This window comes from Phaseolus vulgaris, chromosome 10 (assembly GCF_051622355.1).
Source record: "Phaseolus vulgaris cultivar YP4 chromosome 10, ASM5162235v1, whole genome shotgun sequence".
Classification (NCBI taxonomy): domain Eukaryota; kingdom Viridiplantae; phylum Streptophyta; class Magnoliopsida; order Fabales; family Fabaceae; genus Phaseolus; species Phaseolus vulgaris.
Genome location: NC_143507.1, coordinates 36,333,987 through 36,357,001, shown reverse-complemented (window position 1 = coordinate 36,357,001; position 23,015 = coordinate 36,333,987). Strand labels below are relative to the sequence as shown.

The window sequence follows — 23,015 nt, the reverse complement described above, 5'->3', positions numbered from 1 at the left end:
TAATACATTTTTTCAAATAAACACTGAACTGCCACTGATGATTTACAACACAGATTTATCAGAATTTATATCTGGGAAACAGGAGCTCAATATAAGTATAATTCAATTTTTTATGATGTAAGTATCTTTACCTATTATTCAATTTACTTTATGTTAAATTATTATTGATTATGCTTTAACTAAAAACTTGTAGGTTTTTGCATAGAGTCTGTATCACTGAGGGGAAGGAAAATATGTATGGATTCTTAGATCCTGCATATACTAATCCCGTTGGACCAAACTCAACTGAGACTCAAGCATACATCACTAACATCCTGGAAAAAGAGGGAAAACAAATTTATTTATGCCCTTATATTAATGAGTAAGTTTAATTATATGTCATCAATTATTATTATTTCATGTTTTAAATATTTACTAACTCTTTTCATTGATCATATAGGCATCATTGGCAGTTACTTGTCTTATCAATGGTTGATAAGACTGCTGTGTGGTTTTGTTCCCTACACAAGAAGATGCCCACAAAATTTAAGGATATCATTGATACGTAAGTATAGTATAAACTTAACTTTGTATGTTACTAATTAACCATCTACTAACGAGGTTTTTTGTATTAACCAGTTCATGGCGTGGATATAACATCCTAAAAGGTCGATCCAGTTCAAATAATTTGAACTACATAAGAGTAAAGGTTTGTAATTTTTTTTCTTTCTCTATTATCATTGTTTATCAATATACTAACATATTACTTTTTATTGAATTATAGTGTAATAAACAACCAGGAAGCTATGAGTGTGGCTATTACATTATGCAATGGATGATTACCATTATAAGACTAGGTGTTAAAACTGGTTGGAAAGAGGTATATGTTAAATCATTTTTATAATTCTTGAACATATATATATATCTAGAAACTAATTTATGTCAACTTTGCAATGCAGTTATTCACAGAAGAAACACCAATGAGTGAGGAAGGCATTTCATATGTTAGAGATTCTTGGTTCACATATTTCATTAATTTTTATAACTCTAGCATAGGTAAACAATAGTGGTTTTATTATATGTAATTTGATCACTTGTAAATGTACATTTTGATGATTTCAATTGATTACTACATTTCTGTATTTGTCTGGCTGGGTTTGATCATTATGCAGGTTATTTAAATATATGGTTTCTGCACAAAACAGAGTGAACTTTAAAAAAAAAAACACTATTTACAAATGCAGTCTTCTTAAATGACCGCATTTGTAAATAGTGATTTATGAATGCGGTTTTTACCTAGACCGCATTCATAAATCCTAAACCCCAAACCCACTCCCTAATTCAGAATAATATACAAATGCAGTTATTTTAGGTAACCGCATTTGTAAATGTGATTTATGAATGCGGTCATATGACCGCATTTGTAAATGCCAGATTTACGAATGCATGCTGATCAAATGCGGTTCTATGACCGCATTTGTAAATTTAAAATAGCCGCATTTGTTTTACATATTTGCACTAGTGACCACTCTTCTCTCTCTCTGCAAACCTCTCCGTTCAAGAATCTCCTACACCTCCACTTCTAAACCCTAACCGAGACGATTCCCCTTCAGCATCGTCTTTAAAATCTCTCACACCAGATCTAAAGTTCTTCTTCCATGGTCATCCGCCACCTCAAGATCCACACCGAGATCCAGCAACAACTTCGTCACGCCGAGCCTCACCTACCCCACCGCCATGTGCAACGCCGCGAGACTCCCGTTGCGATCGTGGTGGTTCAGATTCGCGCCGACTTCCGCAAGCAACTTCACGCACATTTAAGTTTGAATCTAGACTCATTCGTTTCAGTTCCAAGTTACATTGATGCTCTGGTTTCATTTCAGCTCTGGTTTAATCTTTTTTTCCGCATACCGAGACGATTTTCGCAAACTCAATCACTCTATAATGTTATTAGGTGTATCTTTACTTAAACTTGGTGGAAGAATGATTTATTCAACCTGCTCAATGAATCCTATTAAGAATGAAGCGATTGTTGCAGAAGTAATCAGTCCTGAAATTTCTGAAATTATATTTGGTGTCAGCTGTATTATCTAGCTTATCCTATTAATAGTTCACTCGTATCGCACGTATCTTCTGTTGGCACGCGTTTCATTCCTCTTGTTTTCTAATTGATGTCCAGTCTTTTGTTATTACTACAAATCTTTCCAAGAATAATTATGAATTCAACTATTTCAATGGTGTTGTGTCATGGGTCGTTATTGTTCTGGTTAACTTATTTTTTTAATTGTGTTTTGGTTGTTAATTCTTTGTAATTGATTACTGGGATGTTCATGAACTTGTACCATGTTCACATTCCTGGTAAAACATTAAATTTCAAATTTTCTGAATAGAAAATTATTATGTTTTCTCAAATGAAGCTTTCATTTCTAGCAGAAGATGTTTGATTAATGTGTATTTAATTCAAGTGCAGTAGTCTAGAATAGAAGGATTTAAGGTTGTTATGCAACAGTATGCATTGAAATGCTTCTAAAGATAGTTTGGATGTACAAGTATGCAACAAGGGCAAGTGGTTTTTGTTGAAGATGGTTGCTGCCCCTTCAAGATTGTGTTTGATGAAGACTTTTATGTACATTTCATGTGTATTTTGCTTTGCTTTAAGTGTGTCTTAGGTAGTTCTTAGAGGTTGTTTAAGAGTGGCTTTTTGCTGAGTAACTCACCTCATAACCACTGGCCATGTGATAAGAACAAGCATAAGGTTTCTTAAACTGTTTTTCACATGTTTTACAAAAAAACACGTTTACTGCATAAAAATAAATCTGTTCTTTTCTAAATAAACAGATTCTTTTTTAATTTGATGCCTTGGCTAAGTCTTGTGAAAATTAGATTTTGTGCATCAAGTATTTTGACTAAGTCTTCTACCTTTCAAAACGACTGAGTTTTATATAGTTAAACTTTCTTTGTTTTCGTTTTGAAAAATAAATCTGTTCATCTGTAAATGAATAGATTCTTTTTCTCTCTGGTGTCATATCTAGCTTAAACGTTTTTCAGTTTTATCTCTGCACCAGAATGGTTGACTAAGTCTCCTCTCTTAACAGATTCTCTAACTGCTTTTTGAAAATAAATTTGTTCATTTTATTTTCAATCTGTTCATTCTCTCTCACTCTCTGCAATTAAGTTTCTGCATAATTGATAAAACAGCAAAGAAATAAATCTGTTCAATTAAAAATAAATCTGTTTTTTCTGGGCTCGTTTCATACTGTTCTTAATTTCTGGAAAAGTTGTTTGATTCTGATAAGAACATATAAAATTTGTTAAAAGCCACTGGAACAGATTGATTGTGATAGGTTGCTCAAGATATTGTCCAAGCTATTAATTGAACCTTAATCAATTGCTTAAAATTGAAGCTTGTTTTTCTGTGATTCACTGTTCTTAATTTCTGGAAAACTTTTGAATTCAAGAAGAACACTTATAATTTGTTAAAAGCCACTGAAACAGGTTGATTGTAAGGGTTACCCAATTAATTGGCATGCTATCAATTGAACCTTAACACTTGCTTGAAGTTGAAGTTTGCTGTTTTGTGTTTCACTGGTTTTTCGTTCTAATATCAATGTGTGTGCATCTGGAAAATCTATCTGCATAATCTTGTGATTAACCTTGCTGTGTAAACGCTTTTCAAACACAAACAATGCCAAAATAAATCTGTTCAATTTCAAATAAATCGATTTATTTTCTGTAAACTGTGTTAAACACTGTTTCTGCGAGAAATATTTAAAAGGTCAATTCACCCCCCCTCTTGAACTTTGGCACTATTAAACCCAACAATTGGTATCAAGAGCTAGGACTTGTACTTTAATCAAGTTTGTTTGTAATAATGTATGAGTTTAATGTGCTTTTTGCTGAAGGATCTGCTGTTAATAGACCACTTATGTTCAATGGAATGAATTATGCATTTATGCATTTTGGAAAGTTAGAATGAGAATTTTCATGGAGTCTATTGATGCATTAATTTGGGAAGCTGTGGTCCATGGACCTTATGTGCCAATGCAGGTTATCAAGGATGAAGAAGTGGTAAAGCCAAGATCTGAATGGAATGAGACCGAAAGGAGGAAGGCTCAACATGATCTTGTGGCCAAGAACATTATAACCTCTGCATTAACAATGGATGAGTTCTTCATGATATCCCATTGTAAGTCAACTAAGGAGATGTGGGAAGTCTTAGAAGTCACTCATGAGGGTACTGAAGATGTGAAGAGGTCAAGAAAACATGCTCTCATCCAAGAATATGAACTGTTTAGAATGCAACCCGAGGAGAGCATTGCTGATGTGCAGAAAAGGTTCACTCATATTGTGAATCACCTCACTGGTTTGGGAAAAGAATTTGACAGAGAGGAACTCAACATAAAGATATTGAAGTGCCTCGACAGAAGCTGGCAACCAAAGGTGACTGCCATATCTGAAAGTCGTGATCTGTCAAAGCTGGGAACTGCTGCACTTTTTGGAAAGCTAATGGAGCATGAGCTAGAGCTCAAGAGACTCAAAGAGCAGGAAACAACAGAGAGAAAACCCAAAGGTCTTGCACTGAAAGCAACTGAACTGAATGAGATCAAGGAGGAAAAAGAAGATGCTGAAGATGATGACACAATCAGCCTTCTTACAAAAAGATTCAGCAAATTCCTGAGGAAGAAAAGCAGAGATAGGAACCAGCAGAAAAGAAGGTATCCTAAACCCAATGATTCAAATTCCTCTAAATATACTTGCTTTGGCTGTGGCAAAATAGGGCACATCAAAACAGATTGTCCAGATAATCAAGCAAAGGACAAATCTGCCAGCAAGAGAGTTGAAAGGGGCAAGGGAAGAAGGGCTTACATTTCATGGGAGGAAAATGAAGTATCTTCAACCAGCAGCTCTTCAACAGAAGATGAGGAAAACAATTTGTGCTTCATGATGAAGGATGAGGAGTCAATCTCTGATTCAGTAAGTGATTTCTCTGTGGATTCAGATAACTATGATCAATTGCTTGCTGCTTTCAAGGAAACTCATGATTAAGCAAATAGGCTAGCTGTAATATGCAATAAGCTGCAAAAGGTAAATAATGTGCTTGCACCCAAAGTAAAAACACTTGAGGAAGAATTGCATAAAGCCAAAACAGATTTGGTAAGCCTTGAACTAACATGCTTGCATGCCTCTATTAAAACCTGTGAAAAATGCAAAAAATTGGAAAAACAAGTGGACTATTTGCTGAAAATCCTTTCCAATTTTACCAAGGGAAGAGAAAACCTTGAGTCTCTCCTTGGCTCACAGAATGTTGTTTTCAATAAGAATGGTCTTGGTTATACCCCTGGAAATGTAACCAATGTCAAAAAGCTTTCAAGTTTTTTTGTTCCAGCAAAATCAGTTTTTTCAGCTTTTAACAGTGGCAAAAAGGCATCTCATGTAACCTGATTTTACTGCATGAAATCTGGTCATATCTCTAGGTCTTGCATTGCTAGAAAGCATCTTGTTCCTAAGAATTTAGCAAAATGGCTACCAAAGAGAAGGTTTTAATCTGTGTTGGACCCTATACTGAAAAGGGTACCATTTGTATCATTTTTATTCTGTTTTGCAGATTGGCAGCAAGAAAAATCAGTGGTACTTGGACAGTGGCTGTTCCAAGCATATGACTGGAAATCTTACAAAGTTTACTAGCTTGAAGCTCAAAGCAGAAGGACATGTAACCTATGGTGATAATAACCGAGGGAGGATTTTGGGCAGAGGCACTGTTGGAACAGGGAACTCAACAACCATTGAAAATGTGCTCTATGTAGAAGAACTCAAGCATAGTCTTCTCAGCATAAGTCAGCTTTGTGACAAAGGATACAAGGTGAACTTTGAGTCAAATGGCTGCACAATCTCAAGTAATTCATCTAGTAAGGTACTGTTTACTGGTAAGAAAGTGAATAACATATATCTGTTGAATATCATGGAAACTAACTCTTCAAATGAGTGATTGTTGTCCAGAAGTGATGAGTCTTGGCTGTGGCACACGAGGTTAGCTCACATACACACAAATCATTTGAATAAATTGAAATCTAAAGATTTAGTTTCTGGTTTACGTAACATTAAATTTCAGGACAACAGGCTTTGTGATGCTTGTGTGAAAGGTAAACAAATCAAATCCTCTTTCAAGTTAAAGGATATTGTCTCCACAAAAAAATCCACTGGATGTGTTACATATGGACTTATTTGGTCCATCTAGAGTTGCTAGCTTGGCTGGAAATCTATATGTTTTACTTGTTGTGGATGACTACTCTAGATTTACATGGACTTTATTTCTTGCACATAAACATGATGCTTACACTGCCTTTAAGAAATTAGCAAAAATTCTGCAAAATGAAAATAGTTGCTGCATTAAATCAATTCGAAGTGATCATGGGGGAGAGTTTCAGAATGCTAGATTTGAGAGGTTCTGTGAGAAGCATGGGATAGCACATACCTTTTCAGCCCCTAGGACACCCCCAACAAAATGGTGTAGTTGAAAGGAAAAAATAGGTCATTAGAGGAACTAGCTAGAACCATGTTAAATGAATCTAAGCTCCCTAAGTATTTTTGGGCAGATGCAGTCTATACTGCAGCTTATGTGTTGAATAAAACCTTAATAAGACCTATTCTTAAGAAAACACCATATGAACTGTATAAGGGCAGAAAACCTAGTGTGAGCCACCTTAGGGTATTTGGGTGTAAATGCTTTGTATTGAATAATGGCAAAGAAAATCTTGGTAAGTTTGATGCTAAATCTGATGAAGGTGTGCACATTGGTTATGCTTTGAATGGTCATGCATATAGAGTCTTCAATAAAAGGTTGCTTATAGTAGAAGAATCAATGCATGTTGTTTTTTATGAAACTGATCATAGCATATCTAAAACTGCTGCTGATGACCTTGACAGTAATGAATTTAAATCTGTTTTAAATCAAAATGAATCGATTCATTTTGATACTGCTGATACACGTGCTATACAAGAATCTACTGCAGCTGCAGGTTCCAAAAGAGTGGAAAACCCCAAGAGACTTAACCCTTGATAATGTCATTGGGAACATTGAGAAATGAGTGTCAACTAGAAAATCCTTGAACAACTTCTGTGAAGCAATGGCCTTTGTATCTCAAGTGGAACCCAAGAATCTAAATGAAGCCCTCAAGGACAGCAATTGGATTTTAGCCATGCAAGAGGAACTGAATCAATTTGCTCTTAATGAGGTCTGGACTCTTGTTCCTAGAATACCTGAGATGAATATAATTGGAACAAAGTGGGTATTCAGAAACAAAATGGATGAGCACGGGGTGATTACCAGAAATAAGGCTAGGCTAGTAACTAAAGGATACAATCAAGAAGAAGGGATAGACTATGATGAGACCTATGCACCAGTGGCTCGGTTAGAAGTTGTTAGATTGCTGCTTTCCTTCTCCTGCATCAAAGGGTTCAAGCTATTTCAAATGGATGTGAAAAGTGCCTTCTTGAATGGTTATATAAATGAAGAGGTATTTGTTTCACAACCACCAGGTTTTGAAGACCATCAACATCCAGAATACGTGTTCAAACTCAAAAAGGCTCTCTATGAACTCAAGCAAGCTCCTAGGCAATGGTATGAGAGGCTAAGTGATTTTCTCACCTCACAAGGCTATGACAGAGGTACATCAGATAAGACCTTGTTCATTAAGAAGAAAGGAGATGACTCAATTCTAGTACAAGTATATGTGGATGACATCATTTTTGGATCAAACAATGGAGAATTGTGTGAAGCTTTCGTGAAAGTCATGAAGAGTGAGTTTGAAATGTCAATGATGGGTGAGTTGAACTATTTTATAGGCTTACAGGTCAAACAACTCAAGGATGGCATTTTCTTAAGTCAAGCTAAGTATTGCAAGGATCTGCTGAAGAAATTTGAAATGGACAAGTGTAAACCAATCAGCACACCCTTCTCAACAAGCTGTCATTTGGATCATGATGAAGCTGGAATTTCTGTTGATGAAACCAAATACAGAGGACTCATAGGATCACTGTTGTATCTCACTGCCAGCAGGCCAGACATAATGTTTGCAGTGTACATGTGTGCAAGGTTTCAATCTGCTCCTAAAAAATCACACTACAATGCTGCCAAAAAGATTTTGAAGTATTTGCAAGGAACTAAAGAAGTTGGCTTGTGGTATCCAGATAATATTTCACTAAGCTTAACTGGATATTCTGATTCAGATTTTGCAGGCTGCAAAATTGATAGGAAGAGCACAAATGGAACCTGTCATTTGCTTGGATCAAGCTTGATCTCATGGCAATGCAAAAAGCAGGCTTGTGTAGCTCTCTCCACTGCTGAAGCAAAATACATTGCAGCAGGGAGTTGTTGTGCTCAAACTATATGGCTAAGACAACAATTGAATGATTTTGGTATCTTACTTAACCATATACCTCTGCTGTGTGATAATACAAGTGCTATCAACTTAACCAAAAATCCTGTCATGCATTCAAGAACCAAACACATTGAAATTACGCATCATTTCCTAAGAGAACACATTTCAAATGGAACATGTGAGATTAAGTTCATTGGTACTGATTTACAACTTGTTGATTTGTTCACAAAACCATTAGCTAAAGATAGGTTTAATTTTCTGCTTAATGAATTGGGTATTATAAATGTCAATTGTGCCTAGCAGTGAAAAATTAAATCTGTTTATTCGTAATTGAATGTGTTTATTTTTTGTACTGATATGCATTGATGACTAGGAAAGAGAAATTCTGATCTTTGACTGCTTGACTGATCAAGTGGGCATTAACCTCTGTACCTTTGACGGTTTTGGTCATGGTTATGTAACCGATTTGATGGTTTGGGTGCTCAATAAAGGTATGAGTTGTGTGCATCGTGACCCTAAATATTTGCTGCATATTTTCAAAGATTCTCTGCACAAATTCAGAGCATAAAATCTTCATGCATATCTACTCATAACTGCCATATCAACCTATTCATTTCTATATAAATCTGTGTGAATATCTGCTACCCACATTGGCTACCCATTTTCTGTTCTCACCATTTGAAACAAGAAAAAATTTCTGGTTCAACCATGGCTTCTTCTTCCAAGAAACAGAAAAATAAGGGCAAGCAAACCACCTTTCAAGGTGTGCTAGAAGGTTGGTTCACTGGAAATGAAGAAGCAATCAATGCCTACATCCACGAGACAAGCAGAAACCAGATTAATATACCCAAGGTGCTGGATTTCAACTGGCTTAAATCTGAAAAATTGGAAGAAACAAGGGCTGTGTTGAAGCACCAGAAACTGAAAAAGCTGCTGAAATTAACGAGTAATGTATATCCTGACTTGGTTAAAGTTTTTTACACTAACCTCACATTGGATGGAAAGAATGTTGTCTCTTATGTGAAAGGGACCAAGATGAAGATCACAAGTGAGGTGTGGAATTTTGTGGCTGGAATAAAGTATGTTGGACTGAAAGTAGGAAAGGGAAACACCAGTGGAATTCAAGAATTCAACAAGCTACAATACTATAAAAGTTGTATGAGGAATCCTACAGAGAGTATAAGCAGGTTCCATGCAGGGCATTTGAACCTCACTCCACGCCTTGTTGCCTACATCATAGCATGGCAACTTATCCCAAGAGGTACAAACCATGCAGTTTTACATGAAAAGGATCTAATTCTTCTATATTGCATCATGAACCAGATTAAGGTAAATTGGGTTTTCATTATCAATGAACACATGCTCAAATCAAAAAGGTTGGCTGATTACCGCTTTCCCTATGCTATTCTTGTTTCCAAATTGATTGATTACTTTGGTGTTGATGTTACAAATGAGAGAAACGACCCTATCAAAGCTGTAAGTGAGATTGATAATTCAACTCTCACCAAAATGGGATTTCACAAAATTGAGGACAAGTGGGTGGTTCTTAAAGGAAAGGACCCTCAAGCAGAACATGAAGCATCAAACCTCTACAATGAGGATGAGGATGAAGTTGTTCCCATGGAGGATGACTCACCTGCTACCCAATTTGTGCATGAGGAAGTTGCTGCAAATGCCATAGTTGCCTATCAAGCTCCAAAATACCGAGGAGAACCAATGTCTATGTTTGAAAGGCAAGTGTTGTATCACCTGTCTGCAGAACAAAGGGCATACTTTGAGACTACTCACGCAAGGTTTCAACACCTTGATGATCAGATTGAAGGGGTTCAGGCACAACTGGCAGAATTATACTACAAGGATCAGTAGCCTTCTGTTTTTAATGCTTTCTTTATCAGTTTTCAAATGTCTGTAATGCTGAACAATATGGTTTTATTTTCTGGACTATTATGGTTATGGTTTCTGTTTTATTTTTTTTTTTCCCTATGCTTATATGCTGTTTGATGAATCCAAAGGGGGAGAAAAATAGCTCACCATGCTAGGTGAAGCTAGCTGAAACAGGGAGTTAATTCTGCACCTTAAAACCATTTCTTATGTTATGCAATGTCTCTATTTTTTTCTGGTTTAGTATGTGGTGCAGTGCAGGTTCTTAAAGCAACAAGAGCTATGGGGATTTGTCTCCATCAAACAGGGGGAGATTGTTGAAGATGGTTGTTGCCCCTTCAAGATTGTGTTTGATGAAGACTTTTATGTACATTTCATGTGTATTTTGCTTTGCTTTAAGTGTGTCTTAGGTAGTGCTTAGAGGTTGTTTAAGAGTGGCTTTTTTGCTGAGTAACTCACCTCATAACCACTAGCCATGTGATAAGAACAAGCATAAGGTTTCTTAAACTGTTTTTCACATGTTTTACAAAAAAACACATTTACTGCATAAAAATAAATCTGTTCTTTTCTAAATAAACAGATTCTTTTTTAATCTGATGCCTTGGCTAAGTCTGGTGAAAATTAGATTTTGTGCATCAAGTATTTTGACTAAGTCTTCTACCTTTCAAAACGACTGAGTTTTATATAGTTAAACTTTCTTTGTTTTCGTTTTGAAAAATAAATCTGTTCATCTGTAAATGAATAGATTCTTTTTCTCTCTGGTGTCATATCTAGCTTAAACGTTTTTCAGTTTTATCTCTGCACCAGAATGGTTGACTAAGTCTCCTCTCTTAACAGATTCTCTAACTGCTTTTTGAAAATAAATCTGTTCATTTTATTTTCAATCTGTTCATTTTATAACAGCTTTAACTGTTTTTCAAAAATCTGTTATAAGTTGGTTTAGTATAAAATGAAAACTTGTTTCTGAGTTTAATAGTCGTTCATACATTTGTAAAAACAAGTTTTACAGCAGAGAATTAAGAGTTTTACAAAGAATTAGCATTTGTTCTTCAAAGATTTCGAAAATCACAAAGTGTTTGTTCTTTGTTTGGTTCCAAAAGCTTGGTGTGAGGTGCTGCTACTGTTTTAGCAATCTTGCCTACTGGTTTAAGGTAGATCTTTGTATCCTCAATTAGGTGTAGTCGTTTCACTTTTCATTTCTTGTAATAGTTTGGTTGAACACTCTTCTTTATAGGTTTTCTTGAAGAGTGTGTGTGAGCTGAAATAGTTTTTTTTCAGCAAGAGTACCTAAGTTCTTGTAGGTTTCAAGAACAGTGGGAATTGTGTTTGTTTGTATTGTGATTTAGTGAATTTCACCTTGGTTTAGGTGAAGACTGGATGTAGCTCAGTTGAGTGAACCAGTATAACTGCCTTGTGTTCATTCTCTCTCAATCTCTGCAATTAAGTTTCTGCATAATTGATAAAATAGCAAAGAAATAAATCTGTTCAATTAAAAATAAATCTGTTTTTTCTGGGCTCGTTTCATCCTGTTCTTAATTTCTGGAAAAGTTGTTTGATTCTGATAAGAACACATAAAATTTGTTAAAAGCCACTGGAACAGATTGATTGTGATAGGTTGCTCAAGATATTGTCCAAGCTATTAATTGAACCTTAATCAATTGCTTAAAATTGAAGCTTGTTGTTCTGTGATTCACTGTTCTTAATTTCTGGAAAACTTTTGAATTCAAGAAGAACACTTATAATTTGTTAAAAGCCACTGAAACAGGTTGATTGTAAGGGTTACCCAATTAATTGGCATGCTATCAATTGAACCTTAACACTTGCTTGAAGTTGAAGTTTGCTGTTTTGTGTTTCACTGGTTTTTCGTTCTAATATCAGTTTGTGTGCATCTGGAAAATCTAACTGCATAATCTTGTGATTAACCTTGCTGTGTAAACGCTTTTCAAACACAAACAGTGCCAAAATAAATCTGTTCAATTTCAAATAAATCGATTTATTTTCTGTAAACTGTGTTAAACACTGTTTCTGCGAGAAATATTTAAAAGGTCAATTCACCCCCCCTCTTGAACTTTGGCACTATTAAACCCAACAGTTTTATCTCTAGCAAAGATGTTCCCAAGTTTCATAGAAATGTAGTTCTTCTCAGCATGTTTCCAAATGGCAGAAACTATCAGCATGTTTCTCAAAGTATTGCTGAAGTGCATAGACATGGTGGGCGCAGCTCAACGCAACAACCATCTTCTGAAATCGGCAGAAATTAATAATCACATGTATCTGATTCTAGCCCGTGTTCCATTTCTGTATGATTTCTTTAGCGGTTTGGTCAGCATAAACTACCAACTTGGTTATTTAAAGTGTAGTGTTATTGCTTCAATGAACTTATTGCCATAGCAGTAATTTTTTTTAATCACCAAAGAGCCATAGCAGTAGTGAAGATAGACTTCGTGATATAGCATTAGTTGAGAGATAGGGGATATAAATGCTTCCAAATACATTCTTTTTTATTTTTTGATCTTGTTTTAAGGATAGATTATCGAGAAGGATGGATGCAGCTTGTACATATTCTTCAAATAGTGTTATGTTGGTATTTTTTTCTCCTCTGTGAAATAGTGTTGTATTAGTCTTTAGAGTAAATTAGAACAAATGATTTGATAAATTAGGAGAGAACACTGGTAAACACAGTCATTGGGTAGTTGATAGAAATTAGATGTGTAAAGTGTTTCGCTTTGTATTGATGATATTTTAATGGTCATTTCATAAGGTACTAGCTCCATTGTCGAAACAAATTAGTCATTACATTGAGAATTAGAAAACAAATTGTTACCTATTGTTATTGTTTTCTGCGTAAATAGAAAAGGATTTTTTACCTATAGTATTAGAAAATTGATTGTCGAAACAAATTAGTCATTACATTGAGAATTAGAAAACAAATTGTTACCTATTGTTATTGTTTTCTGCATAAATATAAAAGGATTTTTTACCTATAGTATTAGAAAATTGCTTCTTTTTGCTACTCTGTTAATTGAATTTGAAACTTTGATGGGATGTGATTTTTAATTTTATTTTAGGATTTTAATTTTATTTTAGGAACAACAATATCAATCGGTCAGAAAATTTGAATGAATTGCAATGCTTTGTATTTTCAATATTACGATTGGGGAAAACAAAAATTGAAAACATAGTTTTTCTTGTGCAGGTCAAACAACGAACTTCAAATCTTAAAGATTATGAGATGGGTCCACATGTGATGCAGTATGGTGATGCCATCACGACAGCTGAAAAGCTTTATTTATACCAAGGTATTCATAGCAACAAATTCTTTTTACTTAGATTAATTAGAGGTTAAATTCTTTTTACTTAGATTAATTAGAGGTTTGATTTGGTATTTTTACTAAAAGCCAAACTATAATATCTCTTACATTAATAAAGACATTTAAAAAGTAATAAAATTGAAACAATACACAAAAGTGTATGATTAGCTAATGTTAAGGATAATTAAGTTTGAAAATAAAATGTATAACAATTTTAATATTACTAACTATTTTTTTAATTCTTGTAGTGCACTTTTCAATAAGAGAAAATGGTCTCTATTTGAAATCTCTCTCTTAGAAAGAGATCTCAGCCATTTGTTTCATAGCTTAAATAAAAAGAAGGTTGATTCGCAGTATTTTAAGCATATCCAAAATAACATCCCAGATTTTTTTCATCTTCCTCTTTCTACAGCTTTTGTGTGAATGTGTAAATCCTATATATGATTACAATTTTTGGATTATTAACACTTTTTAAAATTATTTATTTCAGGTACGAGATTATGGAAGTGGTGCTCTATCACCTAATCAAGTAATAGGATCAAGTGCTAGAAGCAAAAGTTATTAGGGATATGTGTTTTAATTTTAAACTTGATTAAGAATGTATGAACTTTTGAACAATTATGTGTTGTAATTTTAAACTTGATTAGGGATGTATGAATTTTTTATGTGTTTTAATTTTCAATTACTTGAACATTATTATGTGTGTTTTAATTTTCAATGAAATGAATGGATGATTATAACTTTATACATTATTTTATTTTATTATGAAAAAGTGGTGGTTAAATTTTATAATTGTATAAAACAAATTATAAAAAAGTGGTGGTTAAATTTTATTTATTCATAATTAAAATTACGTCAGTTAAAAACGTCACTACTTATACATATTATGGCGCTAGAATCTTCTTCAATGAATGTAAATTGCGACAGTTATAACTAACACTACTTACGTATATTATGGCGCCATAATCTTCTTCAATGAATGTAAATTGCGATAGTTATAACTGACACTACTTACGTATATTGTGGCGCCAGAATCTTCTTCAATGAATGTAAATTGCGACAGTTATAACTGACACTGCTTACATATAAAAACCGCCACTACTTACATATAAAAACCGCCACTACTTACATTATGTTTAAAGTGGCGGGTGTTGCGACGAGTAGCGTAAAACCGCCACATTAAACTTTGTGGCGGCCAGTTCTATGGCGGTTGGGAAACCACCACAAGCGTATATTGTGGCGGTTATAAACGCCAGTTTATACGAAAATAACCGCCACAATATACACTTTTTTTTGTAGTGTCTAACAAACTTTATTATTTTGTTTTCTATTTAGTGAATATTTTACTTGATTATTCAATTGTTCCTTGCGGGTTCGATATCTGTCTTTAGGGACAAATTATTACTTTTAGTGACATGGTGCACTTGCCGTAGAAAAGTCATGAGGAATCAATATAAATGACTTTTATATGAGCATCAACATCAATCAAAGGATAGAATATTATCACGCTATTCAAAATACAAAAGAGTAAGAAGGATGAACCTTAATCACAATTTTCTCAATTGAACCAATAAACTCTTTGACTTACTTTCTTTTAATTATTGCAATCATGACAAATTTCCAACAAACTTTATCATTTTGTTTTCTATTTAGTAAATCTTATACTTAATTATTCAATTGTTCCTTGTGGGTTCGATATTCGTCCTTAGGGACAAATTATTACTTCTGACAACATGGTGCACTTGTCGTAAAAAAACAATCATAAAGTCTTTGGCACTATTGTTGGGGAACAATTGAATTTTTAGTACAAATTCCTAAATATTGTGAATATTTTAATTACTTATTGTTTATTGTTTTATTTTTGTTTATTTTATTTTATTGTAGATTTATTTTATTTTCATATTTATTTTGAATTTATTTTAAATTTTAATTTTTTGGGCAACTAAAAGAAACAAGAAGACAAAGACAAAAGAGAGACAAGGAGACAGTAGAGAAGAATCCTTAACTACTTTTCTTTTCCCATTAATATTTTCAGGAGCAGAGCAACATGACAGAAAAATAAGCACCACCTTTTAGGAGAACCCTTGGAGATTATGTCATGCACCAAGAGCCAAGGCATTTTTCTAATATTGCAATACCTGCTACCACCAGGGCCTTAGAGTTGAAACTCGTTTTCCTTAGTCTTATCAATACCCATCAAGATGGTTTTCCACTTGCCTTCTTCAGTAAAAATATGTGTCTTCAAATCCGAAGCTCTTCCGTTTATTTTTTAGAAATGTTTGTCATCACTAATATGTAAAAGAAAATGGCGACAATACTTGTTAAGTCACCCATTTAAAATTTACATAGATAAAAAAAGTTTGAAGTCATTATTAATTATTAACCCAAACCATTTAGATACCAAAACAATAAAATTGGACATCAAAGTCACACTTTCTAATTATCAATTATATTTTTTGATTTAATAGTAAACACTCGATATAATAATGGGTTATGAGAATCAAAGTCACAAGTTTGATTCCAATAAGCCAATTGCTAAAGAAAATATTGTTGTAGGTGACTTTAATTTTCTCGTGACAAAGGTTAGGTGAACTAGGTCACAACTTTAAATTGTGATACTTGAGTTATTATTCTCTTAAGTAATAAGTAAAAACAGTTGCACCTTTATCCTAGTAGTAATGATTAATGTAACATAAAATGTTCAACATTATTTTGTTATTTATGTTTGTTATTACATGTCTCTTTTAAAAAAATGGTTTCTTTTAAAAAAAAAAAATAATTAATAATCAGATTATGAATTTAAATATGTGTTTCTATTATATTTTCTTATTAATTTTTATTATTGTCAGTTTGTGTCGGTCTACGTTCACTTTGTACTACAACATGTATATCACTGTTCTCTTAAGTTTTCATTGCTTTGCTCTTAATTGTCTTTTTTATTAAATTTATATATTTTGTGTCACAAAATTAATGATTAAATAAAATTACTTTTTATATTGTAGGAGAAATACAATGAGCGTTTAAAAAACATGTTAATAAGAATTAAGGTTGTGAAAAAAAATTCAAATTATCAAATTCAATCCAAAATATTCAAATATATATTATTTTAAGTCTATTTAAATGAATTTATTTTGAATTCATATTTTATTTATTTATAGTTAAATCCCTTTAATTGGATTTGAGTTGGATACACATTGGATAACTTTTTGGATTTAGAAATTCAAAATTAAGGTATATTTAAGTCATTTCAAGTTATGAAATTTTAGGTTGGTTTAGACCCAAGTAAGGTAGCACCGAGTCGAACTCATGAAAGGTAAAGTTGAGTCGACCAAGGAGAAAAAGTCAAGCAAAGTCGACCTGAGCCTAAGTTAGATTGAGTTGAGTCCACTTGACCCAAGTTAAGCCAAGTCGACTCGTACCTTGGTTGAGTCAATTCAGCCTGGGCGAGGTTGAGCCGAGTTGAGCGGAGCCCACATTCCGTCGAGTAGAGGTAAGTCCACATTCATTCGAGTCAAGGCTGACCCACTTTCAACTGAGTAGAGCTAGGCTAAAGTTGGTCCTAATTCGATTAAGACTAGGTTGATTCGGACCCAATTTGAGTAGTTGGGCTCTAGGTCGAGTCAAAGTGAACCAAAATTCAGTCAAGCCAATTCGGCATGGATCCACGTTGAGCCAAGTCGGCCTTGACCTAGGTCGAGCCCTAGTTGAGTCAAGTCAGTTTGAGCCAAATTTAGGTTGAGTCAGCCCTCGGTCCAGGTCAGGAGAGGACATTCCGAACCTAGGTCGAATCAAGTCAGACCCAAGTCGAACCGAGTTGGCCCATGCCTAGGTTGGGTTGAGTGGGCACGAACTTAGGTCGAGCCTAGTCGACTAGGACCAAGTTATGCCGAGTTAGCTTGAACCTTGTTTAAGTCGAGTTGGTCTCATCTCATGTCGAATTGAGTCAGCTAGGTTAGGTTAAGCCGAATCAGCTAGTCTCAAGTTCAATCGAGTTAGGTTGAGTCAAAATTTTCCTTATTAGGTCAAACTACATTCACCCATACCCAAGGTGAATTGAATTGGGACAGAGACACGTTCAACCGAATTAGACTAGGTCTCTATCAAGTCAAGTTTGATCAAATCGGACCTAAGTGGAATCGAGACATATTGAACAATCATACCAAATTAGATTATCCTTACATTTGAAGAAAAACTTAAAAAAATCAATATAAAAAGCAAACAATTATACGATTTTTCACATATAAAAATAAAAATAATTATTTTACACTATATAAGATAACATAATCCATTATATTATATATATATAGTTGTTATCTTACGTTATCGACGAGAAAAATTATTTTTTATATTTAGTGTTTCTGACAATTTAGCCTTATTAAGTACATTATTCACGATTTGTCTTTTTTTTTAAAGATCCAGCGTCGCTAACGGATTATTGACAGTTTTTACAAATCCATGAAAAATAGTTACCTTTCAGCGGTTATATGAAAGTCTCGTTACTTTTTGCAGTTTTAAATCCCGTTATTTCTAAGAATTTTCCATATGCATATATAAATATATAAATATATATATATATATATATATAAAAGTAGGTGTCAAAAGAATGAAAATATTTGACAAAAATTAATGGGTCAAGACTTTTCAAAAAATCCACTGACACACTAAATAACCACCATCAATTTACATTCTACATAAGAATAATAAATTCACGTACTTAGAAAAAGTGCGTTTGGAGAATCAAAGAAAACAAACTTAACGGGGCATTTGATTTCAGGATCATTAGCCATGTTTCTTCAATTTGTTTCTTATTCGTTTAAGCACAACTCCCCACTTTTTATACCTAATAGAGATTAGAATAAAAATTAAATTATAAAAATATAGTATAAAAGTATTTTAAGAATAATATTATGAAAAATGATAATTTAACCATCTTTGAATTGTATATAGTTTTTTATATGATAAATTTAAAAATAAATATATATATATATATAATATAAAGAGTAAGTTTGAAATTAAATAATATAAAAAATATTAAAATAATAATATTAAAAGTTGTAATGTGATTGTATAAAAAATTGGATGGTGAATATATATTATCTAATAGAAAAAGTTAGTTACAATATTAATATATATATATATATATATATATTATCCTCTAAATAAATTTAGAGTTTTTTACTTTGAAAATTTGCATATTATTAAATGCATTATATATTGTCAATGAAATTCTAAACATAATTAAAGAAAAATACTAATAGTAATAATGTATGATAGTGTTTTTTTTGTCAACAAATATTATGGTCCCTGATATGACTCCTTTAGACAATTTCTATGGCTCATTGTATTCCCACTTTATTAGTTCTTTGTCTTAAATGTCATAATAAGAGTAACTCCTTGACAATAAGTTTGTCTTAAATGTCTGAAATTGACATATAAAATAGATAGTTATAATTCTACTATAATTTATATAAGTTTTACTAAATTTGTATTGAAAAATAAAAAGGAATATAACATATAGAAATTCAAGATAAATAAGTGGTTTTGAAATTTATCCAAGAGAAACTTTATACGATTATAATATTTTATCCATAAAAGTGAATATCAAAGTCGTTGTAGTATAGTGGTAAGTATTCCCGCCTGTCACGCGGGTGACCCGGGTTCGATCCCCGGCAACGGCGATTTTTTCCCCTTTTTTGTTCTTTCTTTTCTATAATACAGACACACATTATTTCACTACTTGGAAAAGATATAAAAGCAAAGCCAAATGCAACCACAATATTACTAGAATGGTATTGACCAAGTATCATGCAGAAAAGTTTATTGTATTTTTAATATAAAAAAATTGAACTACTTATTCTACAGCACTGTGACCATAGGGGAAGAAAGAATCCATCTATTTCCAAATCAAGCTTTTAGAACCAGAAAACCTTAATGAAGATTGACAAGTTACTATTAAAAGGTAAAGGATGTAGCAAAAATGGCAAGCATAAAATTTTCATGTGTCCATTTGAAGGACACAAGGAAAAGATATAGAATAAATTTGGTAAATTACCATAGAGAATAAATCCAATAAATGCATCTCCAATAAATTAGGTACATTCTCAGCTGTTCCAATGTATAACGTCCCAAAAATTGTTCATGTACCTTCTGCATGCAATTTTGTCACTGACTGGAAAGTAAATGGAAAAGAAAGATATAAATAACAAGATTACCAAACGCACATAATGTTCAAGTTACAACTTACAACCCCTTCCATAGTTTCAAAAATGCAAGTAATCCACAATATCACAACTAATACCCAAAAAAATAATTTATTTAATTAAGTCAAATAGTTGTAATTGTAACCGATTGATATACTAAAACAAAGACCATAACATGGAAAAATAAATTCTAATTTATACCAGGATTTCCTTAAGCTTGCTTAAGTTTTCCTAAAACGATTTTCTTAACACTGTATGATATCCATAAAGTGAGATAGATGAGTGTTGCACAAACACTTGATTAAAGACCTCCCAACTCATGGCGAACACACCTTGGCGAACACACCTTCCTGCCTAGTGATAACAAGGACAGGCTTATGGCCCACGATGAAGATTGTTCTCACCGGTTGACTTTTCCGTTGATTGATTGGGTTGAACGCCTCTTCCTAGATCTGCCTCAGTTGAGTATAGACTCATGTCTCCTTGTTGCACTGAATCGTGGCTCCGTTATGACAGAGGACACCATACCTGTTGATTGCACTCTAACGCTCAAGTTAGTAAGGTCATAAAAAGTAACAATTCTCAGTTTAGTGTGCAAAAACAGCGTCCCTTCATCTGGGGTCTTAGGCCCCTTTTATAACCGCACATGTAACAATTTCTCGCTTGAGAGAATAAAATCTTAAATGAAAATATACTAAACACATTAATTTTTTATCTCTAAAAGAAAAACCACATGCCACGGGCACCAATGATCTTCAGGTACTAAACTGCAGGCCAACATTATGTTTTAACTGCACGTCCCTGTCTTTTAGGGTTAACAACAACTATCAACAGACATTAATACATAATTAACATGCAACAAATAACAAACATGCACAGTACACAAGTAACAAACACGCACATATCATAACTACTTGCGCACACTTATTTATAAGCATATACAATGGGTCTCTCTCAACTGGCAGCCCCATATATATTTATAAGCACATGTATATATAAAATTTATTTCGCACAACGACCTTACTATGCACTTTGGGCCCATCCCTAGAAGATGGCCATTTGCGCAAGTCTCACCCAGGCCCAACAATCGAGCTGTCATAATATACTACCGAGAACCGAGCTCTGATTAGTACAGAAGCCCCCAGGCTCGAGTTGAGCTTGGCTAAGCAAAGAGTCTCCTGAGTACCTTTGACAATTGACATGACTGCTTCTCAAGGGTAGGTGAGGCGCAGCGCATGAAGCGTCTTTGAAGTGAAATTTTACTGCACGCGACCCCACGTGTACACATGTCCTAGCATTAATGGTAGCAAAAAATCCATAATTTTGAATTCCCATTTTCCAATTAAACTTCGTCCAGAAATGTTCAGTTCTCTACACCTTCTAAAACTTACTCTCTTCTTAACTTACTACTCAGAGCTCTTCGCACATTTCTTAAAGCTTCTCTTTTTCCAGCCACAAAAGGTATTCTCTTTCTCAACCCTGATTATTCATCTTTACAATCGTATACTCTGCCTAGGATCATTCTCTGCCTTTATCTATTCATTATACATGCTTGACATCGATCACTCATATGTTGTCGTATGAATTCCTAAATGCGTGCTAGGTTTTGCTTGTTTGTTCTGTTATACTTCGTATGAACTTCTAAATTTATGCTTGCTTTGTTGGTTTCTCTATTGTGCTGGGTCTGAGTTGTTTTTCGCATTCTGCGTGTGATTGTGTTTAGATGCAACAAGCCATGGATTATAAATCTTTGTACCCCTGGGCACCGCCAAACCTCCTATCCGAAACCTCTTCCTCACTTCCCACAAGAAAATCGTAAGCCTTATAAAGAGTAAATGCCACTTCGGTAGGGAAGACGACTGTATTTTCTTAGATCCTTGTAGGGTAAACGAGCTCGTGTGTTGTGATGAATCTATATCCCCTAACAAACTTTTTTTTTTATTTCTACGCCACCATTTTTAAAAGGGTTCTTCTTCACTTCCCCTTATTTGTTTTTGAAAAAGAGCTTTTAATCGAGCTCAATGTGGCCCCTGCCCAGCTACATCCTAATAGTTGGGCATTCGCCCGAGCCTTTTCCATTCTCTGTGACCGACTCGGCATCCCACCCTCTGTTGACGTGTTCCTTTACCTCTTCGAGGTGAAGAAATTAGGTCATAAACTATGGGTTTCTGTAAATAGTGCTCCTGGAAGGGGAATTCTTACCTTTTTCCAATCTTCCTATAAAAATTTCAAAGGCCATTTCCTCAAGGTTTGTGCCAATAAGAAACATCCCGACCTTCTAGATGGGTTCCCCCTTTACTGGACTCCAGAGTCCAACTTCAAAGTTGCTCGACGCTTAGACAACCTATCTCCCGCTGACTAGGGGGTTTGCAAATTTTTATCAGGCCTCCCAGTTGCCTTCGATATTGCTTACCTTCTGGCAAACGAGTTTGACCCAGATTCTTTAAAGAGTTATACCGGTACATTTTTCTCCTCTAACCTTAGAAAGCAAGATTTTTACTTATGAAACGTAAACAATTCTTCTTGTGTCTTTTTTGCAGATAGAATGTTGACACATTTCAACAAGGAAGACCTATTAAAACTGGCCACGAAGGCGAAGATGGCCAGCTAAATGCCACTGAAGGCAGTGGTTGCCCCAATCTCTTATGAAGATGACAAGGACACCACCTCGGGCTTCGTCTTCACCAGGAAGAGAGGGAGAAACCGTGCCATAAGCCCGGTGCCCTTTCCTTCCTGGGGCAGACGGCTTCGAATGTTGCTCCTCCTCCGCAACCATTCAACGTCCTTCTAGCCACACTGTGTCATCTTGAAGGGGGTGCAGAGAGCTCAAGGAGGAAGGGCTTGTGGGATCCTGACGTTGACATCACCTCCTATTTGGAGGACTCCTTGCTGCGTCCTGAGGACGAGGAAAGGATGGTGGTTCACGAGGGTCATCATTTGTTGCAAGAGGCTATGAAGCAGTTTGGGCTCAACTCTGACTTATTCTTGGATCCGTTCTTGCTCTCGTTTATGCTCCTCGTTGGCCTCCTAGAGGGCCCTAATGGCATCCATGAGTTGCTGTAAGACGGGGGCATCACTTCCTTTAGATCCCTGCGGGTCGTGCCTTGTGTTTCTCATCCCGTCAGAAGGCTCATTCACAAATGCGGATGGGATCAAGTATTATCGGCCCCACGGTGGGTGCCAAATGTTCTGGTCGGTTGACCTTCGGTTAGACTGAATGGAGAGCTTCGCTTCTAGTCTGTCACCTCTTGGTGCACTGGAACAAC

The 23,015-nt window shown here is 34.6% G+C and overlaps 1 protein-coding gene and 1 non-coding gene across 2 annotated transcripts; both read left to right on the top strand.

Annotated features, from left to right (window-relative positions):
- On the top strand, window positions 1–22,812 carry LOC150024761 (uncharacterized). The gene is made up of 6 exons (XM_090296147.1): window positions 1–117; window positions 194–361; window positions 440–544; window positions 619–688; window positions 764–859; window positions 22,492–22,812. Exons 1-6 carry the CDS (start codon window positions 38–40, stop codon window positions 22,810–22,812), a joined length of 840 nt encoding a protein of 279 aa, XP_090152273.1. The 5' UTR covers window positions 1–37.
- Window positions 19,156–19,227, top strand: TRNAD-GUC (transfer RNA aspartic acid (anticodon GUC)). Its single transcript has one exon. It is a non-coding gene; the product is annotated as a tRNA-Asp (tRNA).
- Window positions 22,813–23,015: the final 203 nt, after the last annotated feature.